This window comes from Pristiophorus japonicus, chromosome 19, assembly GCF_044704955.1.
Source record: "Pristiophorus japonicus isolate sPriJap1 chromosome 19, sPriJap1.hap1, whole genome shotgun sequence".
Lineage (NCBI taxonomy): Eukaryota > Metazoa > Chordata > Chondrichthyes > Pristiophoridae > Pristiophorus > Pristiophorus japonicus.
The window spans coordinates 19,704,277-19,721,798 of NC_091995.1; the positions used below are offsets into that span (position 1 = coordinate 19,704,277).

The following is a 17,522-nucleotide window of genomic DNA, read 5'->3' on the forward strand; positions in this document are numbered from 1 at the left end:
GCTTTGTAACTGAGACAGAAAATCTCTCGCCTCAGTTACAAAGCCAATTGTTCCAACTCTGTTGAGTGTTGTAGCTCCTTGACATTGATGTTAATTTACGACAATAGAAGGATTTAGAAGCTCGCTCGATTGTTGCTGGTCTTCATCCAGTTTCAGCCCCAACTTCTCCATTGATATCTGGGAAGGGGAGGGAGGGGTGGCCATTGCCCTGTCGTCACATCATAAATGGCCCACGGAAGATACATTTTAGCCTGTATTTCGATCATAATTATAATCATCTTCAACGCAAAATATATTTAGGATTTCACTAGGACCAGAGGAAATCATGAAGAGGTTTATGATATTGCCACACTTAGACAATCCTCCCTCTCCGCCCCCTTATTGGTATATTGTTGCCTTGGTCACCTTACAATAACTTGAGTGTTTCAGCCCAGACAGACGAAGGTTCGAGATCCTACGGCTGGCCTGATGTGTGTATTGTCCTTCTCCACAACGCTTCTGTGCCAAGTCTTCCAGCAGTTAAGGACCGACTGTTCAGTGGAATTTTATTAATGGACCTGACGTCAAAGGTGACCCAGCTGGAGGAAGGACCATCCAATAAAAATGTTAACGTGCAGAGAGAATCCATTGTTAATGCCATGTGGGTTTAAGAACTGAGGAGATGTTATTTAAACCTCTTGCACTACATCCAGCTGTTGTGTGGGGCCTTTTCCAACATGGACGGGGGCGTAAAACAGGCGATATCGTATCAGTCACCCGTTATACGCCCGGCCCGATATTCAGTTCCGTTGATGTCAATAGCACTCAGTATTGGCCATGTGGTATAACGGGCACCAAATATAATTCCACTTGTTTTGTGTCCCACCACCTAAGTCCAATTCCACCCCTACGGTCTATTGAACAAAGGGTCAGAGCTGCAGCCGTCACAGTTCTGTTGCTCCTCTCTGCTTTCTTGGTCTGCACAGATCCGTTGTCTTATTACGGATGGCAACTCAACCCATTATCACCCGATTCATTTTTATTTCAGAATGTTATGACCGTCTTATCTGTATTGTGCCGAAAGAGTCTTATTTGCTTCTTGAGTCCTGCCGTGTCAGATTGTACAAACCGCTACTTTAGAGCGTCGCAGTGGATTGGACGACCCGTATTGTTCTGTTATGTTGGAAAGTGAATGGTGATCATTTCTACCTTGTACATTGCACAAACCCATTAGGATTTGATATCTCAAGATGCATGGATGGCTTTAACACCCCGCTCACTATAATTGGTAAGGACGTATTGAAATAAAATGTTTCTGTATATTCTGTTACACTACCTTGTAGTTTCTGCTGTAGTGATGTACTGATTAATAAACACTGCTCGGCACGAGGGTCTGAATCGTGGGCTAAATAAAACAGGGCAGGACTTTCTCTGGCCACAATGCGTTAGCGACATTATAAATAAGTGGAAAGATTTTCTAGTGAAGTTGCAAAATCAGACGGTCGGGGTTCAAGCCCCACTCCAGGGACTTGAGCCCAATCTCTAGGGTGGCACTTCCGTGCAGTACTGTGGGAGTGCTGCACAGTCTGAGGTGCCATCTTTCAGGATGAGGCGTTAATCCGAGGCCCTGTCTACCCTCTCAGGTGGATGTAAAAGATTCCATGTCTTTGACCGAAGAGTCATCGACTTGAAATGATAACTTTGTTTCTCTCTCCACAGACCTGACCTGCTGAGTATTAAAAATGTTTATCTTTTTCTTTCTTTCCCTTTTCTGTTTAAGGGCAATGATGAACCCAGCATCTTTTCCTTGACCATCCTTGTCTTGTGGTCCCAGGTGGCCACGTTGCCTTGTACTTGTCACTCTGATGGAACAAGATGACAAGGTCATGTTCTAGGCATTTTGTCAGGAGCAGGGTATCGCTGGAGTTGGTTTTCCCGACCCCCTCTTTGCCGATCACGCCTCCCCCCAGGTCTGTGTCATAACCGACTCTAGCGTTGATGTCGCCGAGGTGGATCAGTTTGTCGGCCTTAGGAACTCGGGACAGGGTTTGTTCGAGGCTGGAGTAGAATTCCTCTTTGGTCTCATTTGTTGCGTCGAGTGTTGGGGCGTACGCGCTGAAGACTGTGGTGCACTGGTTCCGGGCTAGGGTGAGCCGGAGAGTCATGAGATGTTCGCTTATCCCACAGGGTGAGTCTCTGAGACGGCCCACCAGCCCATTCTTGATGGTGAAGCCAACTGCATGGAGGCGATGTTCTTCTGGTTTGTGCAGATTGTAATTTGCGCTTAAATTCCATGATCTTTTACCTGGGTTACGCCGATTTCGGGCAAATTCTAGCGAAAAGATCAGCGCAACTGAGCAGTAACTCCAGGTCACAAAATGGACACAGAACGGAGGAAATCTGAAGCAGCGAGAGCCCTGAGGCAAAGGGGAGAAAATGGCAGAGATGGGAAACAGGAAACATCCGGACAGAAAAGGTGAATTTAAAACATACTTTTAAACTAAAACACAAGTTGGTAAAGTACAGCAGACCAGAGAAGGGACAGAACAGGTGAAGAGGGAGGGCACAGCCTACCTCCCCCAGCTCTGTGGTCTGACCAAGGATTCCCCCAACCCAAACACCAACCTGTCTCCCCCTTCACTGGGCACCGACAGAACCCGCTCCCCGCCCCTCCCCGAATATCTCTGGAGATATCTGGTCCCTGATCGATTTATACAACTCTCTGACGGGCATTTTCCGTACTTTGCCCGTGGATTCCAAATACTAGCTTTGCTCTATTTATTTCCCCACCCAAGATCAAGGCCCAATTATTGGGAGACAGTAAATGAAAGTGCAGTTAAATGAAAGGTGTTGCACACAGTGATGAGTTGTGCGCCCAGCGTCATTCTGTCCAAAGTAAACCAACAAAGTGAGTGCGCTTGGTTGTTAGTGAACCGTTAACCTTTTTCTCTCCGCTTTCCATATTTGCATCTCAGCACTTTGTGAGCAGGAAGGAGTTGCCCATAGGCAAGAAGAACAAGAAATGTACCACAAAAAGCAGCATTCCTCACCACCTCACACACTTCACCTTTTTTGTATTGGTTCACACCTTGAGCACAACATATTCCCAAGTGTACAGAGTCTGAGTGAGTATACAGAGAAAACATGGACACAGGCCATTTGACCAAACCGTCCATGTCAGCATTTACCCTCCACCAAAACCAGTAATTCTATTCACATTTAACCATCCCGTTTCCATATCACTTCAACCCCTTTTTCTTCCTCTCTCTCTCTCCAGTCTGAGCTTGAATGTTGACATCGTTCCTGCCTCAGCCTCTAACCCTGCAAGTGAATCCCACAGCCTCATGGCTCTCTGTGTAAAGAGGTTTCTCCAGCTCCCTGTTCTAAACCTAATACATTAATCTTTGATCTATCTCCCCTTGTTCTTGACCCCCAACCACTGGAAACAGTCTGCTTCTACCCACCCTGTCCCATCCTTTCATCAGTTTAAGCATTTCTATCATGGGACTATGATATTGTGGCAATAAAAGAGGTCTGGCTTAAAGAAGGGAGGATTGGGAACTTAATATTCCTGGTTACTGGGTGTATACGTTAGGCCACCAAATAGTGGGAAGCAGATAGAGGAGCAAATTTACAGGCAATTTACAGATGGATGCAGGAGCAATATTGTAATGATAATGATCTATAAAAGGGAATAAAAAGTGCAAAGAGAGAGTACAAAAATAGATTAATGGCTAACAGAAAAATGGGCCCAAAAGTCTTCTCTAAATTTAACAATAGTAAAAGGGTAGGCAAAGGAAGGTTGATGCAGATTATGGACCAAAAAGGAGATATTCTTGTGGAGGCAGAGAGCATGGCTGAGGTACTAAACGAGTACTTTGCATTAGTCTTCACTGGAGAAGAGGATGCTGCCAATGCCGCAGTAAGTGAGGAGGTAGTAGCGATATTGGGTTGTATAAAATAAAGAGGAGGTACTTAAAAGATTGGCAGGACTCAAAGTAGATAAGTCACCCAGTCAGGATGGGATGTACCCTGTTACTGAGGGAAGTAAGAGTTACAGAGGCTCTAGCCACAATCTTCCAATCCTCCTTAATTATTGGGATGGTGCCAGAGGACTGGAGGAATGCAAATGTTGCAACCCTGTTCAAAATAGGGATAAATCCTGCAATTACAGGCCAGTCGGCCTATTGTCAATGGTGGGGAAACACACTAATGAGGGACAAAATTAATGGCCACTTGGAAAAGTATGGGCTAATAAAGGAAAGTCAGCACAGATTTGATAAAGGCAAATTGTTTTGGGCTAACTTGATTTAGTTCATTCATGAAGTAATGGAAAGGATTGATGAGGGCAGTATGGTTGATGTTATGAATATGAATGTTATGTATATGGGATTTAAAAGGTGTTTGATAAAGTACCACATATTAGACTTCTTAAAAAAATTGAAAGGGCATGTAATTAAGGGGACAGTGGCAGCATGGATACGAAATTGAGAGGGACAGAAAGCAGAGTGTATTGATGAACGGTTGGTTTTCAGACTGGAGAGAAGGATCCAGGAGTCGGTAGTGGGACCACTGCTCTTTTGGATGTATATTAATGAGCTGGACTTGGGTATACAGGGTATCATTTCAATGTTTAAAGATGACACAGAACTGTAAAATGTAGAAAATAATCCGGATAGTAACAGACTTCAGGAGGACATAGACAGATTGGTGAAATGGCAGATGACATTTAATGCAGAGAATGTGAAGTGATAGATTTTAGGAGGAAGATTAAGGAGAGGCAATACAAACTAAATGTTACAATTTTAAAGGGGCTGCACCAACAGAGAGACCTGGGGGGGGGGGGGGGGGGGGGATGGTATATATATAAATCACTGAAGGTGGCAAGACAAGTTGAGAAGGCTGTTGAAAAGGCATCTCGATTCTTGGCATTATTAATAGAGGCACAGTGTACACAAGCAAGGAGATTGAGCTAAACCTTTATACAACACTGGTTAGGCCCCAGCTGGAGTATTGTGTTCAGTTCTGGGCACCACACTTTAGGAAGGATGTCAAGGCCTTACAGAAGGCACAGAAGAGATTTACCAGAACGGTACCAGACGTGAAGGACTTCAGTTATGTGGAGAGACTGGAGAAGCTGGGGTTGTGCTCCATAGACCATAGGAGGTAAGAGGAGATTTGATAGCAATGTTCAAAATTATGAATGGAGTTAATAAGGAGAAACTGTTTCCAATGGCTGAATGGTCGATAACCAGAAGACTCAGAGTTAAGGTGATTGACTAAAGAACAATGGCAACAGAAGGGAAAGAACATGTACGCAGCGAGTTGTTGTGATTTGGACTGCACTGACTGAAATGGTGGTGGTGGTGACTTTCAAAAGGGAATTAGTTTAATTCTTGCACGTGAACAATTTACAAGGCTATGGGGAAAGGGCAGGGTAGTGGGACTAATGGGATAACTCTACCAAAGAGCCAGTACAGGCACGATGGGCCGAATGGCCTCCTTCTGTACTTTATCATTCCATGATTCTGTGTGTCCCACTGTTTGAGGAATGGAAACACCGATTCCTTACACCAAAACCCAAGCCACACGTTGGTCTGTCTAATTACCCTCCGTCTCTTCACTGGCACGTGGCACGGGTAGTAGGTCAGGAAATACCACACTTGAGGTTCTTCCCTTAACTTTCTGCTACCTGACCATGATTTCTGGCCCCCTTTGTAACAGAGGCCCACCCTCCTCCTCTAGGTACTGGGGTCTCCTCTACTACTCTGACCCCAGGACGGACTTCTCTAATGCCTCATCTGTAAAAGCTTTGCCATGTGTCGGATGGTCCCCTTTGTCGTGTACTTCCCCCTGGTGTTCTCTCTCACCCTAGTTCCTCTCTCCTGCCCCTCTTTACCTTTAACTTCCCAACTGGGGTCTGTGGTTCCCTTGCTGTATTTCTGCCCCTGTTTAAATGCTCTCTGTCTCTGCGCCCCGATGATTCTCGATCTTCTTGGGTTTTTATCTAATTTTACAGCAGTCTCTGGAACAGTTGCCACGAGTTTGTTCCACTGCACCGATTAAACAAACAAATCTCACCAACAAGACATTGTCACTTGGTTGTACCCGCCCTGACCTCAGGTGACATTGGGACCATCCGCACCACCTGTGACTGAGACCGACGACCATCAGTTTGCAGCTGGCAGGAGGCAGGTAGGCGGTGTGAAATTATGGGATGGACAGGTTAGTGACCTTTGACCCCGCAGATTGTCAGCGGTGCGGAGTTTTTCCCGCCGTCACTCTGTCCCGGACAGAAGATGGGAAAGAGTGTCTCAGTGAAAGTGTGGGTGAAGGTGTGGAGATGGGACATGTTGTCTGCATTGTAAAATGTCACCTGTCCACCCTCATAGTCCAGGAACACCCCGATCTTCCGGGGATCCCCACTCGGGGTGAGGGGTGTCCGTGACGGAGGGATGAGGGCAAAATAGCCAACATCGGGCAGCAGCCACACAGTCCAGTATCCAGCCTCAGGTGTGACCCAGATTCCCCCTTTCCTGTTAGCAGACTCTCGGGCCACTCCCACACCCCACTGTGTCTTGTTCCCCACATCCACCTCCCAGTAGTATCTCCCTGATGTGAATCCCTCCGATCCCAGGACAAAGGCCTTCACATCAAACCTCTCCGGGGTGTCAGGGAGCTCCTGCCGTTTGTCTCCGTCTCTCACACTTGTCCGGTCCTCAGACACGATGATCCAGGGATTCACTGTGTTCGGATCCAGAGTCAGAGAGGCTGGAGCTGGGGGAGAATTACCATAACACAGTGAGCAGTTTAGTTTGTTGCTATGATTGATTCAAACATTTTCCCTTTTTAAAGAGGCCATTCGGGGGATTCCCGGGAACTGCGGTATTTTTAAAGGGCTCCAGGTTCTGTTGGAACATAAGAACATAAGAAATAAGAGCAGGAGTAGTCCATACGGCCTCCTCGAGCCTGCTGCACTATTTAATACGATCATGGCTAATCTGATCATGGACTAAGCTCCACTTCCCTGCCCGCTCCCCATAACCCCTTATTCCCTTATCTGTTAAGAAACTGTCTGTCTCGGTCTTAAATTTATTCAATGACCCAGCTTCCACAGCTCTCTGAGGCAGTGAATTCCACAGATTTACATCCCTCTGAGAGAAGAAATTCCTCCTCATCTCAGCTTTAAATGGATGACCCCTTATTCTAAGATTATGCCCCATAGTTCTAGTCTTCCCGATCAGTGGAAACATCCTCTCTGCATCCACCTTGTCAAGCCGCCTCATAATCTTATATGTTTCGATAAGATCACCTCTCATTCTTCTGAATTCCAATGAGTAGAGGCCCAACCTACTCAACCTTTCCTTATAAGTCAACCCTCTCATCTCTGGAATCAACCTCGTGAATTTTCACTGAACTGCCTCGAAAGGAAGTATATCCTTTCGTAAATATGGAAACCAAAACTGTTCGCAGTATTCCAGGTGTGGCCTCACCAATACCCTGTATAACTGTAGCAAGACTTCCCTGCTTTTATACTCCATCCCCTTTGCAATAAAGGCCAAGATTCCATTGGCCTTTCTGATCACTTGCTGTGCCTGCATACTATCCTTTTGTGTTTCATGCACAAGTACCCCCAGGTCCTGCTGTACTGCAGCACTTTGCAATTTTTCGCCACTTACATAATAATTGCTCTTTGATTTTTTTTTCTGCTAAAGTGCATGACCTCATACTTTCCAACATTATACTCCATCTGCCAAATTTTTGCCCACTCACTTAGCCTGTCTATGTCCTTTTGCAGATTTTTTGAGTCCTCCTCATACATTGCTTTTCCTCCTATCTTTGTATCGTCAGCAAACTTGGCTACATTACACTCGGTCCTTTCTTTCAAGTTGTTTTGGGAATCTGCTCTGACCCGGGGGTTTACTGTCCTGGGAATCTGCTCTGATCTGGGGGTTTACTGTCCTGGAATCTGCTCTGACCCGGGGGTTTACACTCCTGGGGTCGCTCTGACCTCTGCTGACCACTGCGATCTGACCAGGAACTCTGCGGCCCCCGGTCCCCTGCTGTTCTCAGCGGCTGCAGAGTGACCCAGGGACCTTCAGAAACACACAGGGAATCGGCACCAGAGGCTACGGCGGGGCTTCCGAACGGAAGAGGGGGAAAGGTACAGGCACCGGAAGGAAAGAGAGAAGGGAAAAGAAGAAAAAGTGGGGGAACTGCTGCAGACGGGAAGAGAGAACCCGGAGGAGGAGGGAAAATAACTTTATGTAAAAAAACGGCATCATTATATCCATAAATCTCAATAGACCCCAACACACAATCATGTCAATACTTAAGAAAAGTAAGGTTATCCCCACATGGTCACCATACACACTCCTTAATGCTGACTATAAAATATTGGCCAAGGTCCTGACCTCCAGACTAGACACGGACATCAGTGATCATTTAATCTGGGGTCTGGGAGCCGGTTTAGGCTCCTCTCATCTGGGTTTATAAATCAGGGAAAGGAATATAAGAGTTTTACCGGGGTTAATGGTGTCTATCATTTCTCTCCACGCTGTGTACTGTAAAGGGCCGTTGAACTTTCCGATCGACAGCTTGTCATCTGCCAATGATAGTTTATAATAATCCTCACCAGTCCTGTAAATATTAAACAGCTGATGTTATAAATTGACCATAAACACTTTGCTGAGTTATTTTACTAAATTGTGCAGAGTTTCAGTAAACAGTTTGTCCTACCTCCTCTTCTGACACGTTTCCTCCTGAAATCAATAAAACACAAATCTGAGTTGACGGAGACTGACCGTCTATATCCGGACAGCAGAAATTACACCCACATTGTTACAAGATGCTGATAATTCCCAATTCTCACTGCCGGGACCACACAGATAGAAAGAGGATATATTTGAAAACCGGACAGCAGAAATTTCATCAAAAATTATTAAAAGCATCTGAGAGAACAGTGGTGGGAAAAATACGGCTATAACTGGCCCGCCAAGTCGGGCATAAGATTGACTGAGGTGGGGAATTGATGCCGACACAGGCTCTAACAAGGGGACAGTTCTATTTCACAGCACTGAGTAACAGAGACCAGAAGATACCACATTTTCAACTTTTATCTTGGATTCATTTCCAAGCTGTATCGAATACATGTTGTGTATGTAAGATAGCATCTGACTACTATCTGAATTAATGTTTATGCAATGTTCCCTCTAATTGTATTTTTCGCACCCAGACTTTTAGATTTGCTGCTTGGCCAGCATCCTATACAGCCGCGCATGTGCAATATCTCTTCCAGCTGGCGAGCGGCCTGCGTGCATACGGGCGATTATTTCACGACCGTGCAGCCACGCGTGTTATGGGGAACATTGGTAGCCGGCCCTCAACATCTCACCAAAACTTATTAAGTGGCCCTCCAGCCCAAATAATTGCCCACCGCTGTGATAGAAAGAGCATGCAGTTGGAAAATCTGATTTGTGTTGTCAGGTTGTGGAACTGAACACCAGTCTCACTCAGAGACACAGTGACTCTCACACCCACCGTACCAGACACACCCACACACTCACACAATGTAACTGGACCAGGAATGTAATGTGAGCTCCAGGAGAAGATTAACCTCTTGGGGAACACAGAAATAATTACAAGCTAAGTATAAGATCAGGGCAACTTGTTCCCGGATCCTGCAGACAGTGTGGGAGCCGGTTAGTTCAGTCACAATAGCAGATCCACCCGGAATAGACAAAACAATTAGTTTGAATCAGTTTAGAATTTTTCAGCAAATGCTGCATTTATTTCGACATTGTCAGTTATTTTACAACTAACCCACAATATAATCCTCACCTTCAGAAATGTCAGCCCGTCTTGTTGCTCCATCTGTTTCTGCAACTTTGAAAGCTGCTCCTCAATAGAATTTAAATTCTTTAGAATTTCTCGAAGGTTTTTCTCCATTGTATTTACAATCCTCTCCTCTTCTCCCCTGAGATCTCTGATTAAACGCTGCTCTTTCTCAGTGAGAATCTGGTGCATTTTAGCGAACTCGGATGTGATGTGGGTCTGCAGACTGCTCGACTGTTCCTACCAAATGAAACATTATACGGTTTACACTAAATGTACCAAAAATCTACAAATCTACAAATCTACAAATCTCCAAATCTACAAATCTCCAAATCTCCAAATCTACAAATCACACCAGATTTCAGAAGAGCAAACTTGACTAAAATGGCAGACGATTTGGAACGAGTAAATTGGCCAATCCGACTGGGTGGTGATGAGACCAATGTAGAATACAAATGGAAAATGTTTAAGAACATAAAAAATGTGGAAGACAAATGTACCTAAAGTCAAAAGAAGAGACTGTCCCATGAAAAATGCATGGTGGCTGACTGGTTATTTACAAAGACAAAGAAGATGTATTAAGAATGGTTTCTATAAATTAAAGTAATCTAATACTCAGGTAAACAAAGTTGAGTATAAGGAACAGCGATAGAACACAAAGGGCCCGGAATTGATGAACTCACCGCCCACTGCCGCCGACATTCCTCTGGAAGATCCGCCCAGTGCCACTTGCAATGTGGGCTGGAGCGGGCGCGAAGGGGGAACAACCCGCTGATGTCAGCGGACGGCCAAGTGGCACAAATGACCGTCCGCCCGCCGAGATACCAGATTGGTGCGGGTGGGAGTCGGCACCAGAACGGGGAAGGACCACTGGCTGGAGGCTGGTCTGTCCCCGACGGTAAGTATGAAGATGCTGAAAAAAAGGTGAGTAAACATTTTTTAGTTCCACAGCGACTTACCTCAATGGGGTCCCCTGAAGGTCTTCCGGTTTTTTTTTCCTGATGATTTTTCTTTGCAATTCTTTGACCCTCCGTGGGCCCAACTCCATCCTCGGCGGCACTTGGGCAGTAAGCACCTTTGCCGCCGAGATTGGGAGCTCCCGCCGACTGCCGCCCAGATTGACAGCGTATGTCCCTCATTTGACGTCCGCCGCCCATTGAAGGACCTTCACGATGAAAACCCCGCCCAAAGTACCGTCAGGTACCTCGGCGGCCATCGGCGGTCCTTTGGGTAGCACTCGAGCGAGCGGGGTCCTTCACCAATTTCTGGCCCAATGGCTGCTATTAGATCAGCTGGAAGGATAATGGAAAAGAGGATGGTAGGCAATTGTGGAAATGATGGGGAAAGCTTTTTGAGTTATGGGAAGAGTCAGAGAACTGTCAACGACGGTACTGGGTCGTTGAAGGATGTTCAAGGACAGGTCACCAAGGACTCACTGCGTATTGCAGAAATATTAAATAAGTATATATTAAATAAGTTGAGGAGGGAGCGGCAGCATCATCGAGGAGCCAGCTCCTGCAGCTGCAGCAGGGAGAGAAGGCAAAAAAGAAGTAAAAATAAATTAAAGTGTGTCATCACAGCCAAGGGGGCAAGTGATTGGCTGGTGATTGGTGAGTAGTTTTTCTTCTTTTTCTTTTCCTTTATCAGTAAGAAACCTTTGGCATTGTTGCCAAGCTAAATTAATTTAAGGGTTAAGTAATGGCAGGAGAGCCCAGACCCATGCCATGCTCCTCCTGTGCTATGTGGGAAGTCAGGGACGCTTCCAGTGACGACTACATGTGCAGGAAGTGTATCCAGCTGCAGCTCCTGACAGACTGCATTGCGGCACTGGAGCTATGCATGGATTCACTCTGGAGCATCCGCGATGCTGAGGATGTCGTCAATAGCACGTTTAGTGAGTTGGTCACACCGCAGGTAAAGGTTACTCAGGCAGATAGGGAATGGGTGACATCAGGCAGAGCAGTGGAAGGAAGGTACTGCAGGTGTCCTCTACGGTCATCCCCCTCCAAAACAGGATGCTGTTGGGTGCTGTTGGGGTGGATGACTCATCAGGGGAGGGCAGCAGCAGCCAAGTTCATGGCACCATGGGTGGCTCTGCTGCATAGGAGGACAGGAAAAAGAGTGGGAAAGCTATAGTGGTAGGGGATGCTACTGTAAGGGGAATAGATAGACGTTTCTGCGGCCGCAATCGAGACTACAGGATGGTATGTTTCCTCCCTGGTGCAACGGTCAAGGATGTCTTGGAGCGGCTGCAGGGCATTTTTGAGGGGGAGGGTGAACAGCCAGTTGTCGTGGTGCATATAGGTACCAACGATATAGGTAAAAAAACGGGATGAGGTTCTACAAGCTGAAGTTAGGGAGCTAGGAGTTAAATTAAAAAGCAGGACCTCAAAAGTAGTCATCTCAGGATTGCTAACAGTGCTACGTGCTAGTCAGAGTAGAAATTGCAGGATAGCTAAGATGAATACATGGCATGAAATGTGGTGCAGGAGGGAGGGATTCAAATTCCTGGGACAGTGGAACCGGTTCTGGGGGAGGTGGGACCAGTACAAACCGGACGGTCTGCACCTGGGCAGGACCGGAACCAATGTCCTAGGGGGAGTGTTTGCTAGTGCTGTCAGGGAGGGGTTAAACTAATATGGCAGGGGGATGGGAACCTATGCAGGGAGACAGAGGGAAGTAAAATGGGGGCAGAAGCAAAAGATAGAAAGAAGAAAAGTAAAATTGGAGGGCAGAGAAACCCAAGGCAAAAATCAAAAAGGGCCACATTACAGCAAAATTCTAAAGGGACAAAGTGTGTAAAAAAGACAAGCCTGAAGGCTCTGTGCCTCAATGTAAGGAGTATTCGTAATAAGGTGGATGAATTAACTGCGCAGGCAGCTATTAACGAATATGATATAATTGGGATTACGGAGACACGGCTCCAGGGTATCCAAGGCTGGGAACTCAACATCCAGGGATTTTCAAAATTCAGGAAGGATAGACAGAAAGAAAAAGGAGGTGGGGTAGCGTTGCTGGATAAAGAGGAAATTAAGGCAATAGTAAGGAAGGACATTAGCTTAGATGATGTGGAATCTGTATGGGTAGATCGGCAGAATAGCAAAGGGCAGAAAACGCTAGTGAGAGTTGTGTACAGAACTCCAAACAGTAGTAGTGAGGTTGGAGACAGCATCAAACAGGAAATTAGGGATGTGTGCAATAAAGGTGACTTTAATCTACATATAGATTGGGCTAACCAAACTGGTAGCAATACAGTGGAGGAGGATTTCCTGGAGTGTATTAGGGATGGTTTTCTAGACCAATATGTTGAGGAGCCATCCTAGATTGGGTGATGTGTAATGAGAAAGGACTAATTAGCAATCTTGTTGTGTGAGGCCCCTCGGGGAAGAGTGACCATAATATGGTAGAATTCTTTATTAAGATGGAGAGTGACACTGTTAATTCAGAGACTAGGGTCCTGAGCTTAAGGAAAGGTAACTTTGATGGTATGAGACGTGAATAGGCTAGAATAGACTGGCGAGTGATACGTAAAGGATTGACGGTGGATAGGCAATGGCAAACATTTAAAGATCACATGGATGAACTTCAACAATTGTACATCCCTGTCTGGAGTAATCATAAAATGGGGAAGGTGGCTCAACCGTGGCTAACAAGGGAAATTAAGGCTAGTGTTAAATCCAAGGAAGAGGCATATAAATTGGCCAGAAAAAGCAGCAAACCTGAGAACTGGGAGAAATTTAAAATTCAGCAGCGGAGGACAAAGGGTTTAATTAGGAGGGGGAAATAGAGTATGAGAGGAAGCTTGCTGGGAACATAAAAGCTGACTGCAAAAGCTTCTATAGATATGTGAAGAGAAAAAGATTAGTGAAGACAAACGCAGGTCCCTTGCAGTCAGAAACAGGTGACTTTATAACAGGGAACAAAGAAATGGCAGACCAATTGAACAAATACTTTGGTTCTGTCTTCACAAAGGAAGACACAAATAACCTTGCGGAAATACTAGGGGACCGAGGGTCTAGTGAGAAGGAGGAACTGAAGGAAATCCTTATTAGTCAGGAAATTGTGTTGGGGAAATTGATGGGATTGAAGGCTGATAAATCCCCAGGGCCTGATAGTCTGCATCCCAGAGTACTTAAGGAAGTGGCCCTAGAAATAGTGGATGCATTGGTGGTCATTTTCCAACAGTCTATCGACTCTGGATCAGTTCCTATGGGCTGGAGGGTAGCTAATGTAACACCACTTTTTCAAAAACGAGGGAGAGAGAAAACGGACAATTATAGACCGGTTAGCCTGACATCAGTATTGGGGAAAATGTTGCAATCAATTATTAAAGATGAAATAGCAGCGCATTTGGAAAGCAGTGACAGGATCGGTCCAAGTCAGCATGGATTTATGAAAAGGAAATCATGCTTGAGAAATATTATAGAATTTTTTGAGGATGTAACTAGTAGAGTGGACAAGGGAGAACCAGTGGATGTGGTGTATTTGGACTTTCAAAAGGCTTTTGACAAGGTTCCACACAAGAGATTGGTGGGCAAAATTAAAGCACATGGTATTGGGGGTAATGTATTGACATGGATAGAGAACTGGTTGGCAGACAGGAAGCAGAGAGTCGGGATAAATAGGACCTTTTCAGAATGACAGGCAGTGACTAGTGGGGTGCCGCAGGGCTCACTGCTGGCACCCCAGCTATTTATAATATACATCAATGATTTAGATGAAGGAATTGAGTGTAATATCTCCAAGTTTGCAGATGACACTAAGCTGGGTGGCAGTGTGAGCTGTGAGGAGGATGCTAAGAGGCTGCAGGGTGACTTGGACAGATTAGGTGAGTGGACAAATGCATGGCAGATGCAGTATAATGTGCCAGCTAGGGACTGGAAGACCAGCAGGAAGAGCAGTGCAAAGAAGGTAGTGCAGGGGTCCCCTGCGGCCATCCCCCTGCAAAACAGATACACCGTTTTGAGTACTGTTGAGGGGGATGACTCATCAGGGGAGGGCAGCAGCAGCCAAGTTTATGGCACCGTGGCTGGCTCTGCTGCACAGGAGGGCAGGAAAAAGAGTGGGAGAGCGATAATGATAGGGGATTCAATTGTAAGGGGAATAGATAGGCGTTTCTGCGGCCGCAACCGAGACTCCAGGATGGTATGTTGCCTCCCTGGTGCAAGGGTCAAGGATGTCTCGTAACGGGTGCAGGACATTCTGAAAAGGGAGGGTGAACAGCCAGGTGCACATTGGTACCAACGATATAGGTAAAAAAAGGGATGAGGTCCAACGAGACGAATTTAAGGAGCTAGGAGCTAAATTAAAACATAGGACCTCAAAAGTAGTAATCTCGGGATTGCTACCGGTGCCACGTGCTAGTCAGAGTAGTTCAGATGAATACGTGGCTTGAGCAGTGGTGCAGTCGGGACGGATTCAAATTCCTGGGGCATTGGAACCGGTTCTGGGGGAGGTGGGACCAGTACAAACCGGACGGTCTGCACCTGGGCAGGACCTTAACCAATGTCCTAGGGGGAGTGTTTGCTAGTGCTGTTGGGGAGGAGTTAAACTAATATGGCAGGGGGATGGGAACCAATGCAGGGAGACAGAGGGAAACAAAAAGGAGACAAAAGCAAAAGACAGAAAGGAGATGAGTAAAAGTGGAGGGCAGAGAAACCCAAGGCAAAAAACAAAAAGGGCCACTGAATATAAAGGGGCTGCAGGAGGGGTCAAAACTAAAAATTATGGTTTAAAAACGAGTATTAAAACACTCTATCTAAACGCACGCAGCATTCGAAATAAAGTAAATGAGTTGACGGCACAAATCATTACAAATGGGTATGATTTGGTGGCCATTAAAGAAACATGGTTGCAGGCTGGCCAAGACTGGGAATTAAACATACAGGGGTATCTGATGATTCAGAAAGATAGACAAGAAGGGAAAGGAGGTGGGGTAGCTCTGTTAATAAAGGATGATATCAGGGCAGTTGTGAGAGACGATATTGGCTCAAATGAACAAAATGTTGAATCATTGTGGATGGAGATTAGAGATAGTAAGGGGAAAAAATCACTGCTGGGCGTAGTTTATAGGCCCCAAAATAATAACTTCATGGTGGGGCGGGCAATAATCAAGGGAATAATGGAGGCATGTGAAAGAGGAACGGCAGTAGTCATAGGGGATTTTAACCTACATATCGATTGGTCAAAACAAATCGCACGGGGTAGCCTGGAGGAGGAATTCATAGAATGTATACGGGATTGTTTCTTAGAACAGTATGTAACAGAACCTACAAGGGAGCAAGCTATCTTAGATCTGGTCCTGTGTAATGAGACGGAAAAATAAACGATCTCCTCGTAAAAGATCCTCTCGGAATGAGTGATCAAAGTATGGTTGAATTTGTAATACAGATTGAGGGTGAGGAAGTAGTGTCTCAAACGAGCGTACTATGCTTAAACAAAGGGGACTACAGTGGGATGAGGGCAGAGTTGGCTAAAGTAGACTGGGAACACAGACTAAACGGTGGCACAATTGAGGAACAGTGGAGGACTTTTAAGGAGCTCTTTCATAGTGCGCAACAAAAATATATTCCAGTGAAAAAGAAGGGCGGTAAGAGAAGGGATAACCAGCCGTGGATAACCAAGGAAATAAAGGAGAGTATCAAATTAAAGACCAATGCGTATAAGGTGGCCAAGGTTAGTGGGAAACTAGAAGATTGGGAACATTTTAAACAACAGCAAAGAATGACTAAAAAAAGCAATAAAGAAAGGAAAGATAGATTACGAAGGTAAACTTGCACAAAACATAAAAACAGATAGTAAAAGGTTTTACAGATATATAAAACGGAAAAGAGTGACTAAAGTAAATGTTGGTCCCTTAGAAGATGAGAAGGGGGATTTAATAATGGGAAATGTGGAAATGGCTGAGACCTTAAACAATTATTTTGCTTCGGTCTTCACAGTGGAAGACACAAAAACCATGCCAAAAATTGCTGGTCACAGGAATGTGGTAAGGGAGGACCTTGAGACAATCACTATCACTAGGGGGGTAGTGCTGGACAGGCTAATGGGACTCAAGGTAGACAAGTCCCCTGGTCCGGATGAAATGCATCCCAGGGTATTAAAAGAGATGGCGGAAGTTATAGCAGATGCATTCGTTATAATCTACCAAAATTCTCTGGACTCTGGGGAGGTACCAGTGGATTGGAAAGCAGCTAATGTAACACCTCTGTTTAAAAAAGGAGGCAGACAAAAGGCAGGGAACTATAGGCCGGTTAGTTTAACATCTGTAGTGGGACAAATGCTTGAAACTATCATTAAGGAAGAAATAGCGGGACATCTAGATAGGAATAGTGCAATCAAGCAAACGCAGCATGGATTCATGAAGGGGAAATCATGTTTAACTAATTTACTGGAATTCTTTGAGGATATAACGAGCATGGTGGATAGAGGTGTACCGATGGATGTGGTGTATTTAGATTTCCAAAAGGCATTCGATAAGATGCCACACAAAAGGTTACTGCAGAAGATAGAGGTACGCGGAGTCAGAGGAAATGTATTAGCATGGATAGAGAATTGGCTGGCAAACAGAAAGCAGAGAGTCGGGATAAATGGGTCCTTTTCGGGTTGGAAATCGGTGGTTAGTGGTGTGCCACAGGGATTGGTGCTGGAACCACAACTGTTTACAATATACATAGATGACCTGGAAGAGGGGACAGAGTGTAGTGTAA

The 17,522-nt window shown here is 45.5% G+C and overlaps 1 protein-coding gene across 1 annotated transcript in view; it reads right to left on the bottom strand.

The window, feature by feature from the left end:
* LOC139229774 (E3 ubiquitin-protein ligase TRIM69-like) overlaps positions 1-17,522 on the bottom strand; it is a 57,021-nt gene that overhangs the window by 29,316 nt on the left and 10,183 nt on the right. Inside the window, exons 3-6 of the mRNA XM_070861359.1 lie at positions 9,820-10,053; positions 8,719-8,741; positions 8,504-8,619; positions 6,639-6,756 (exon numbers count right to left, since the gene is read on the bottom strand). Of these exons, the coding sequence (XP_070717460.1) occupies positions 6,639-6,756; positions 8,504-8,619; positions 8,719-8,741; positions 9,820-10,053 (491 nt within the window). The remainder of the gene's footprint in view (positions 1-6,638; positions 6,757-8,503; positions 8,620-8,718; positions 8,742-9,819; positions 10,054-17,522) is intronic.